The 11,535-nt window shown below is 39.7% G+C and overlaps 1 protein-coding gene across 1 annotated transcript; it reads left to right on the top strand.

The window, feature by feature from the left end:
* Window positions 1-123: 123 nt before the first annotated feature.
* FGF3 (fibroblast growth factor 3) lies at window positions 124-4,840 on the top strand (the record flags this gene model as incomplete). Its single annotated transcript, XM_009578151.1, has 3 exons — window positions 124-167; window positions 1,121-1,224; window positions 4,508-4,840. Coding segments are annotated over 3 exons (481 nt in total), but the record flags the coding sequence as incomplete, so codon positions are not given.
* Window positions 4,841-11,535: the final 6,695 nt, after the last annotated feature.

Raw genomic sequence — 11,535 nt, 5'->3', positions numbered from 1 at the left:
CCCGGCCTCCGCCCCGGCCCCGCCACCCCAGGAAGCGTAAATCCCGGCTGGTGATGGCACACAGAGATAGGGAGACCTCAGGGATCTGTCTGAAGTCCATAAAGGAAAACCACTATTTCCTAGAGGAAAACCCCCTGGCTATCAAAGCCTGGAGGAGGCATCCTTCAGCAGCGAACCGGTGCCTGATTCAAAACAGCTGTACCAAAACCACCCCAACTCTCCCAGACACGGTCAGGCCAGCAATCTAGCTCTGCAAAGGGGACAGGCCCCTGGCTCTGCTTTATTATTGCCAAAAGGCAGGAATGGGTTTGGGTGCAAGGGTCACCTCTCGCCTCCAAACGCTCATAGAAAGTACCAAGCCATCAGACCACAGCTGGAGAACTGAAAGCGGAGTTTGCACGAGCCAGTTAGAGAGCCCTGCACATACAACACAACATCTCCTGAGCCATTTGTGCTGCCATCAGCATCATGGCACCTTTGGCTGGACATAAACATTTTGGCAGGTATTGTGCCAGCCTCACCTGTGACACTCTTCTTGTGTTTGAGACCCCATCTTTGACGGCCTGAAAATCTCCTCCCTTTTAATTTGGCTCAGACAGTCATATTGTCTTTGTCTGGAGGGCTACATTGACCTCCTAAATGACAAGTTCCTTTCATGATTATAGACATGGCTCTAAAATGCAGCCGACTCACTCTGTTTTACCCTCTGGAGACCTCAGCAAGGGCTTTGTCCTGAAATGGACAGCTTTGTGACTGATTTCAGTAAGTCAAGAGCTCTTGTGTTCCTAAGCATTAAAGAGGATTTAAACTTTTTTATATACATATAGGATTAAGTGAACCTCTAGTTCAGTGTCAGATCTTTTTCATTTTTGAAAGAGTTCAATCTCAATCAGACATCTAGGGATTTATTGTCAAGCTTGTCTCAAACAATTCCCACATCATCATTGTTTTATACTGTTTCAAATAATAGTCTTGTTTCATTCATGATTGCACTATGATTTTGGTGTGAGATAGTCATAGCTGTGAAATCATACTCTGCAGGTAGGCAGTCATTCAAATGTATCTCAAAAAATCACACGTGAAGGGGAGCAACTTATCTCATAACTGTTTCTGTTTCTAGGTATTCTTGAAATAACTGCTGTTGATGTTGGAATCGTTGCCATCAAGGGCTTGTTCTCTGGCAGATACCTGGCCATGAACAAAAGGGGCAGACTTTATGCATCAGTAAGTTTTACTTAAGACAGTCATACGCCTGTCATTTCCTATGGGGAGAACAGGTCCAGTGGGGAGCACTGATTTCTTATAAATAAACATTTATTGAGAAAAGAGTAATGTTATAATAGATTCCTGTCATTTGGAATTGTTACAGGCTACCAATCAGTATATTCTTAAAAGTAGAAAGAAGCTGTGTTCTTACTTTCTTATTGCCTGTACAGCCAAAGGTAGAAGAATGTATTTGGCAAGGGTATTTCACATGGCCAAAGTTCTGGGCAATTGGGCTCACTGGTAAAGACCTCAGGACCCAGCCTTTGCAGTGCAGAATGTCCATCTCTATTCAAAATTATCCATGTTTATATTTGATGTGGATCTTGGACACTGGCAGATGATATACACGTTAGATAACGAACATCCAGAAGCAATTGAGCATCTCTGTTACAGGAAAGTAGCCTACTGATGGGAGTTTCTTTGCACAGAGCATTTGGTTGGGCAGTGAAAGAATTTACAGGTACTAAAAGGCAGAGCTATAGCAAGGAAAGGAAGTATGAGAAGGTGCAAGAGGATAAAGGATAAACACCTTATTCTACTCCTTTGACCTCATTTTTTATCCTGATCTTGGAGGTAAAATCTGGGCTCTACTGATATTAGTGGGAGTCTTGCCTTTTCAGTCCAGCCAATATTTCCCTGCAGTGAATAAAATACTTTAGCTTAGACTTCTTCACATTCAGGGACACACTAAGGCGTATTTGTCAGTGTGCATACTATACACATTATCTACCTACTTGAATTTCTTCCATTGTCTTTGATTACATCCCTAGCAATCTTGTGATCTCTTACTGTGTAACAGCCATACTGTGCAGTTTCTCCAGGAATCCTGTGGTATGGAAACAGATTTGAAGAGGGTAAAATATGGCTATGTGAAATTTGCTTCCTCTAAGTAGTCATTATATGTAATTCTGTTGATTTGAACAGCATGATATATCCCCGAACAATGTGAGCTTTTTCCATGCGAATGCAACGTAGGTGACACAATCAACTCAGTTGCCTCCCTGGTTTAATGTATTTTACTCCACCTTTTCAAGGATGTTCTCATAGTGTTTACGACTCATCTTCTGTAATGTGTCTCATGTGATGCACACTGATTAAAGGGCCTGCGTGTAAAGATGATGGTTCTTTGCTGGTACAGAGAAGCAGATCACAAACAATTTTGGCAAAGGAAAATGCAGCTGAAGTGGAATGAGGACATATTAGCCCTGCTGTGCCAGAGCTAAGGCTGGCCACTTCTCTGCTTCCAGTTAATATTCTGATTAAAATGGGCATCTTTTTCAATGGAGCTCCTCCATCAGCTCAGAGCCACTGTCTGCCCCAGATAAATTAATGGGAAGGATGGATTTTCAAGTTCTTTCTCATCTTTCTCTCTTTCTTCTTCAAAATAGGTATGTTTTTCCTCCAGATTAATTAAATGAATCCAAATAAGACTAAACAAATTCTGAGCAAAAAGCTCCTCTCCTAAAGTGGAGAAAAGCCTAGAGTAGGATATCCCAGAGAGTCCTTTTCTCCTGGACTTCCCTTTCTAGTGTGAGGAACATCAGGCCATCCTGAAGTTTGTTCAGCTGTCACGTGCCAAGGAATATCAGCCATGAAAGGTTTCTGTACAACTAGAAAAGATAATTTTTGCTGTTCCAGCTCAACTTTGAGAGAGGCTGTTTCAGACTTGTATTTCAGAGCAGGAAAAGCTATTCCACTCCAGTTTTTTTCACAGAAGAAGCAAACGATGAGGGCTCAGCTCAGGAAAAACTTCCTGGCTTTGCTTGCCTAGAAAAAACTGACCAATGATTTTACTGATGTTACTGTGCCAGGAACCTGTGCAAGGCCCCTATTTCAAGTAAGACTGACTTCTCTGGGGATAATTATACAGGGAGCATTTTATGAAATGGTATTGGAATACCTCCATTATCCCTTGGATCACCAATTTTTCCATGTCAATAAAATGAGTTTGTTGAATCTGTAGAATTCCTTTGTGTCCTTAGCAGATTGTGATAATCCTCTAGGTTTACCCTCTATGATAAACCCTCTACAACCAGAACTGAGGCAGACAGCAGGACAAATCTACCTACATATGGTAGTTGCGTGGGCTCCAGCACCACAGCATATGAAAACCTTGTCCTCGCAAGGAAGGGCACTTCCGTTTTACAGCTGTGAAGCTGAGACATGTGGAGTCTTTTAAAATCTTGTTAAATGCCTATCAGCATTTCTGGTGAGTGACCAGCATTAAAGACATGTTGTTAATGGAGCCTGTTTCTGGCCCCAGCCTGGCTACCTGTGCCCTTTCTATGTCCTCCACAGAGGCAATGCTAAATAAAAAACCTCTGTAAAGACCGTGGTAGCAGTTCCCCTCTGTCTCTGTGCTTTGCACATGGTAGATACTGAAGACTTAATCACACAGGTACAGCAAGGATGATTTTGTAGTTAAGAAAAGATGTACAATGTGGGAGGTCCTTTTATTTGCACTGTTTCTACTGCTCCCAGGGAGGAGGGAGGAGTTCCTCTTGCCAAGCTTTTGCACACTGTTTTCTTTCAGTTGAGGACCAGATGAAAGGGGCAAATTTTGACAGATTATGTAAAATGCGAGCACCCATGATGGGTGCATATTCTCCCCTACAGTTTGTGATAAAGGAGCAGCCTAGCACTTTGGAGCAACACACTGGTGGGCAGGGTGTACTTTCACTTTGTTATGCTGAAGCAAACAAAGAAGCTTCATAAAGGTGTTGTCTACTGCTCAGATCTCTGTAACAAACTGGATGTAATAGACTGCAGGTGTATCTAACTACTAATATACCAATTAAAGAGCCACATTTTACATTAAACTGTAGTATTTTACCTTTTCAATAGATGTCAAAATTTGATAGGCAGTAATTAAATCATCTCTCCAGTTCACAGGCATATTTAGATAAAATTAAATTTAGAGCTGAACAATCAGCAGAGCTATTAATTCTTATTCACGTGCCATTTTTTGTTTTCAAATTGTTTTTTGGCCTCTTTCTGTCTCTGACCTACGGAGTATGCTCACGCTGCTGACAGCACCTTGTTGCACAGCAGTTCGGGCTCAGCACTTCTCTTCTGCTTGCCTTTTGTAGCACCAGTCTGAGTTTTTCTCACCACATGTGTTGCTGTCTTTATCCTATAACCAAATAGAGTCTTGCTTAAGACTTTAGCCCAATCTTATTGAGGTAGAAGAGAGCTATTGCCCATATAGTCTTTCTTAAACTTTGTCATGTTTGCTTTTCAGGAAAATTATAATGCAGAGTGTGAGTTCGTGGAGAGGATCCATGAATTGGGTTATAACACCTATGCATCCCGTCTCTACCGGACTGTACCTAACAGAGCTGGCACCAAGCGCAAAGCCAGTGCAGAGAGACTCTGGTATGTCTCAATCAATGGGAAAGGACGACCCAGAAGGGGCTTTAAAACTCGCAGGACACAGAAATCGTCTCTCTTTCTGCCCAGAGTATTGGATAACAAAGACCATGAAATGGTCCGACTCTTCCACACAAACATGAAATATCGAGAAAGTCTCCTGAAGCCCCCGAGCAAGAACCAGCGCAGACGGAGAGGACGCTGACGGGGGTGGGAGGAGCTTGTATGGGGGCTGGAAGTGACTGAGAGTCTTCAAAATACTACTAAAAAAACTAACAGCTGTGATTGTATGACAGGCATTAACACAGACATTTTTTAGACACTGTATAATATAACTGAAAATCACATCACTTACTTTTAGCTATTGTAGAATTATTATCTGTGGTAAAAGATGTGAGATAAACTAAGGCACACTCAAATGTAAATTAGTTGAATGTAATAATTTTGTCAAGGACTATCACATTTTCTTTTCTAAAAAAAAAATCATTTTCATTACTAGTATTTTCATTCTAACTTGCCATAGGGTATTATCTTAGTGACCCTGTCCTCCCAGATCATATGAATATTTTACACTTACCAATTTTGTGTCTACAGAGAAAGCGTGGCACTTTCATGGCTCTTTTGGCAGTCCCTTATAAAAGGCTACATTCTTATTTTTATGGAATACAGGAGTTAGAAAACTGGTTTATTTTTTAACTTACATATATTTATTTTTATTTTATGATCAGTCAGTATCAATTATACTTTTTCCATGACTGTCCAAGAAAAGTAAAATTGTAAGCTACTTCAAACATTTCAACAGACCAACACACTACTAGAGTATTTTTGAATTTGTTTAAAAACCCAAGACACCTGACCTTGTCATTCAAATAAAGGGATGTTGGTAAAGTGGCATTTGCATTGGCCAAGCTTTAGCAATATATACCTGTTTACCGATTGATGGTAAACATCATGGTCCTAAAATAGGACCCAAATATGATGTGAAAGCTGAGTTTGTGGTGTGGACTGAACTTGCAATATAGGAAAATTCAGCATTGGGGATTAAAATCTTTATCAGGTACTTTTGTTTAGCTAAGTTTTCTACAGGAAGTCCTAGCTGTAGGTTAAATATGTTTTAACTGTTTGTGGGGGGAAATAACAGTCACATTGAGCATACAAAAACTGTAGTGACTAACTAATTCAAGGTGGCTGCTATGTTCTGATTTTCCTTTCTTTTCAAATGTTTGTTATTTTCACAAGGTAGTCCTAAACTGAAAGGTCCAAATCCAGGCAGAGGTTAACGATCTTGAGTTTTGGTTCAATTCACATAAAAATATGTTTCTACAAATTTTTCTACTCTGATTCTGGAAGTTAACTTTTACAAAGCTGAGGGGAGTCCACATCACAAGTTTAATTCAGAACAAGGGGTTAAGCTTTAAAAATTTCTCTTCACAGCTGGGAGATGATAGAGTAGTACAAAGATACTTGACAAACACAAATAATGGTCATTTCAATGAGGTTTGACCTTGTGCTCTTCACTTCCTAGAATTAGGTCCTGATACAGCACAGCTGCAAAAAAGAGAGACTGCACGGAAATAAATATTCAATCTGAATTTAACAAAAGATCTGTAAGTTAAATACGACATTATATAGAAACAGACAAATCCCATTCCTGGTCATATTGACACAAAGGTCTTCTTGTGGGCTATCTACTGAATAACAGTATGATCATTTAAAACTAGGTAATGAAAATCTTCCATCACTAAGGGGGGAATTCCGTGAGACAGAGAATTAAAATGAGTCCATAGAATGAGTTTACTAAGCCTAGTAGTTACAGGTTTAGCACTGCTTACATGCCTATAAAGGTAAAAACAGAAAGGTGTCTTTATACCAAAAAGTATGCTCCATTCCTTCCACCTTCGTATCTTTTCTGTAACATTCTAACAAAGAAGGAAACTATGTTTGAACAAGAAAGTCAAAATTCTTTGATTTCTGCTTTCATTTATACTGAAATAATGTAAAAAGACATTTAAATGATGTACATTAAATAATGCAATGTGCTGCACACAGAATAGACCTAGGTTTAAAAAAGGGTACAGAAAACCATGAACCATGTTCCCAAATTTTCTTGCTTTACGAAATAACTGAAAATAGTGATGGGATCTTCACGGAAGTAATCAGGCAGTATCATGTCAGGAGCCACTGAAAAAGCTGTGCAAAGAAGAAACATAAAGACTGAAAAAGAAACAGAAGAATTCAGATTTTCTGTTTATTCTCCTGTGAACCACCCAAGGTCCAAACTACTGCAGAATTCAAGGTGTCTTTTGAAAGTTGGTTGTATCAGTGAAGAAAATTAAGTTTTGCATCCTGGGCATCAGGGGTGTTTTGGGGACACATTGTTGACTACGCCAGCTACCCAGCTCAGCTCTGTATTTTCCTTCAGGCTACTGGTGGGGGCTGAACAATTTGACTGGGCAGGAAAGAGAGGGACATAGGGATTCCTCACGGCTCTCAAGCTTCACGAACAAAATGCAAGGGAAGGAAGGTGTCAGTAAGCCCAACTGGCAGGGAAAGATCACCTACAGCTGAAGATTAAGAGAGCTGTTTTTCCCCATGTCTAATTTCTGGGCCATGTTTATTTTGGCCACTTTCAGATCTACTTCACCTCAACTTGTAAGAAAAACAAGATCCATTCTCAGCTTTGTCTCCCGTAAAAATTGTTGTTGTAAAGCTGATGACTAATGACTGCATCAGGTATTTTTGGTACAATCCTGATTGTCTAAAGAAAGTCGACAAACTCCTGTTTCCCATGACACAAAGATGGCATCTTCACCCCAGCTCCAAGTCCATTTCCTATCAAACATTTAGTCTTCACTCTTAGCTTTTCTCAAGGGCAAGTGCTCGTGCTGACTGTATCCCTTGCTTTTCTGTCTCTTCTTTTATCAAATTTTCCTCTCATTCTTTTCTCCTTCTACTTCTCTTTTACAGATGGTCAAACTACCTGCCATAATGCAACAGAAGGTAATTGCTATAGGTGATATAGGAATATCATTAATTACAAAATACCTGCTTACTCCTGCCTTTGTTTTGAGCTGTATTGCATGCTTGTTGTAGGAGTATTGTTTTAACCACCTTCCCATAGGAAATCACAATGAAGTTTAGCTTAACACATGAACTATACCCTTATTTCAGTTTCAGTTTTCATCCCAACAAAGTCTGAAATACTGACACTGAAAAAAAGGAGGGGGAGACAAAAGAAAAAATAATTAACTGATGGGACGCAATGGCATTTTAACTACTGTAGGTAAGTGATGATTTTCACATCAACCTAAAACAATTTTACTGACATTCTTAGAATTTTTCTTTGCTCAGTCTCATTGCAGCAATTCAAAGGAGATGGCTTTGGGATTTGTCTTTTTTTTATCTTTTAAGAAATATTAAGGTTCGTGTTGAAATACTTTTAATTACAGACATTCATTACTTAATATTCTTTTAGGAACCTTGAATTCCACAGTTCCCAGATACTGACAGGCTGAAATCCTATTCACGATAATTATCCCAGTTGCATCCTATATCCCATTTTATTTATTTGGACCAGAACCTTACAGGATACCTTACTAGAGGCAGTAGATCTGAGTTACTGTTATTTTCTCCTTAGAATTGTAAAGTCAAGATGTGTCTCCTCTTTTAAAAGTTTATTGAGTGACTTTATACCTTTCCATTGCACAGGCTATTATCAGACTTTTTTTTTGAGGAAGATGTAAACATTACCCATTTTGGATTGTAGAGTTTCTGCAAACTTCACATACTCCAGAAGTTCACTGGCATCCTTAAATTCATCACGAAACAGAGATCATAGAAAGGGTCATTCAGGGAAGCCAGATCTGGTAAAGAGCTCGTCTGCTGCAGCCTTTTGGTTATATACCAGGTCAATTTTCAATTGTTTTGTGGTTCAGAGTCCATTTCAGGGCCACCATCAGCATTCTGTGGTTACATCTGCATTAGCACGTAGTGCAGACCCACAGCAACAGATCTGCAGAGCAAAACCTCTGGTGTCAAGTACTCAATGTCCACACTACACGTATTTTGGGAGTGGGTGGGAGGGTTGCTTTGCATAACTTCCAGTCTGGCCCTATGGACAGAAAGCCCTTTGGCAGGTGGAATGCTCTGAAAGGGTCTTTGGGTTGAGTGTCACCAAGAAGGAATCCACTTCACGCGCTCAGCAAATGTTGACATAACTCCAACTAGCAGGAAACCTTGTTCAAAAGCATGCTTCTGATTTGAACCAAACGCCAGTGTAGATGCGCCCTGTGTGAGATCCATTCATTCGTACCCTGTAACTGTTTCCTTTTGGGGCAGAAACCAGATCTTGAGACCATGACTTTAACCCTCTCCATCCTGGGTGGCAAGTCAGTTACCAGAGCACATTACCAGAACTATTGCTGTTCTTATCCTGGAGGCAGGAGAGCGTGGTCACCACATATTAATTGCCTATTCACAGGCAACCTGCTCTAGGTGGCCCTGCTTGAGGAGAGGGCTTGGAGCAGATGCCCTCCAGAGGTCCCGTCTAACCTCAACCTTTCTGTGATTCAGTGATTCAATTACTAGTTGTACTGAATCCAGACTGATTATTATCCACCTTTGGATATTCAGACTCATGTTGTGCATTTCAGAGTCCAGTTCCCTATCCCCTCCCGCCCCGATTTCTCTCCATTCACAAACTTCATCTGAAACCAAGCACACTGTTCAGTTTTGGATCAGTTATTCTCTAGCCCATTTTAACAGTCTGGTCTACTATCTGTGCTTATCCTTACACACTTGCACAGTCAGTACAGTCATTCAATTGCCGGATACAAACAAAAATTAAGCAGCTGGTGTGTGTACTTCCAAAAGCTACCTTTTCAGCTTGCTGTCCTGCACCAGCTCTTTCCTGAACTCCACAAGGTACATTCTCTTCCTCTTCTTCACCTCCTCCACACCATAATAGTCGTTCTGTTGGTGCCATTTCTAGCACTGTATAGAACTGTTTCCTTCCAGTTTTTCACTTTTTAAAAAATAAATATTGTTCTGTAGAAATTGCACAAATTATACAAATACAGTGTTACTTTCCTAGTCACTCATACATTCCTTCAACTGGACTTTAATGTCATTTTCTTTCATGGGCATGAGGCAGAGAACAGTGCATCAAGGGGTTTTGGCAAGCAGTTTTCATTCACTTGCTTCCATACAGAAGACGTGCAGGCTGATCCATGACTTCTTGATTTATATCTGAAGCAGACTTTTAATCCTTGCTTTAGCCCATCGTAGCTGTTACATTCCAAGCTGTTCAAAACTTCATGTGAAATATTCTGGTCTTTGGTGATTATGTTAGTACTTTTGTGGTTGTCTGTTCACAAAAAGCAAGAGTTGTGCATGAAACATAAATAGCTACCGCATGTTGAATAACTAAGTTACAAAGCATGAATTGTTTCCCAATTTACTCACATGTTTTTCTCCACTTTCTCAGCATGGATTTTCTCTCTCTTTGAGGGTCATTACTCTGCCATCCTGAGATTATATTTTAGTAATTTTGTGATATTTCTGACTCTTTGTTTCACCATTTGCTATAGGTCTGAAACTCATTTCTACAAGCCCTGCTACCATTACCCATTTGCTTCAGCAAGAATAGCAGTGCAACACATTTGTATTTGGAAATCGCTTCACACTCGTACCTTCAGTATTTAGAAAAGAAGCTGGTGACATTTCTCAAGGTAATCTTATTTAATTACAAAGAATGTATAAAATCTGTATTCCTCAGCCACCACAAGCATGAAATAATGCTAAAGGGGATTTTTTGTTCATACTTTTTAATGGCAGTACCTAGCCCCAAACTCTCTCTGTTTCGAGTCCTTTTGTGAGCTCTTGGATTTCCTGCTTTACTTCCTGATGTTTCCTCTTTCTTCTCTGCTTTTCTTCACAGATGTACAACCCTCTGCAAAACAATAGGCAAAGAAATCCTTTTGACCACACGTGCCTTTGCTTTGGGTGGTTGCATGGACCTGGTTTTGGAATGGGGCTGGTATTAGTTCAACTATTCAGTCGACAAGGCTTAACTGTTTCTTATAATTGTCTGAATTGAGGATGTGGTTACTCCCCCAGCTTTCAGAAGGTTTATTCCCATCCAGAACAGTTCAGGCTGAAAAAAATCTAGACAGCAAAGCTGTTATAATACACTGATATTCATCATCAACTATTTGATTCACGGCCTCATCAGTAAATATGAGCTCAGAGGAGAAAACAAGTAAATATGTTTAAAGTTGTAGCCAGGCAGGGCAATATAAGATATTCACAAAATAATGCCATTGAAAAGCCTCTTTGAGTTACAGGGAAAACCTTTCTCCTGAGCACCCTGCCACCACTGTGCACTGACGTCCAGAATCTCCCTCTCAGACCTAAACAATAACCTCAGAAAGTAAAGCTGTTAATGATGACAATGAAAACTTTCAATCTTAGTGCTTATTTGTATTTGATATAAAGCATAACATTCTTTGTATTTATATGTATTGCATAGTTATACGGAATTTTCCTTAGAAAAATATATAATCAATTGCATTAAAAATGAGAAATCCTTCTTCTGGCCTCAAAAACTGAGGGAGAGTATTAAAAGAGAGCGGTTTACAATGTACGTCTCTGAAAACATGTTAAAACAAATTAACCAAACCTTTCTAAGTCTAGTCATCATGAAATTACTGAATGTCATATACATACAGCAAATACAATTACAGTTTTGAGCCCAAAGCAAACAAGATTCTATATATTTTTATACTGCTGGAATTGAAATGTTTCAATTTTAATTACCAATAATGTGCTGAAGGTCTTGTAAAAAGAGGCATTCAATTAGGACAACTATTTATGCATAGTTTATGTGCAGAATTGTTTTCT

Source organism: Fulmarus glacialis, unplaced genomic scaffold (genome assembly GCF_000690835.1).
Source record: "Fulmarus glacialis isolate BGI_N327 unplaced genomic scaffold, ASM69083v1 scaffold9690, whole genome shotgun sequence".
Lineage (NCBI taxonomy): Eukaryota > Metazoa > Chordata > Aves > Procellariiformes > Procellariidae > Fulmarus > Fulmarus glacialis.
Note: the sequence above shows the minus strand (reverse complement) of the source record. Positions and strands in the feature narration are given on the sequence as shown.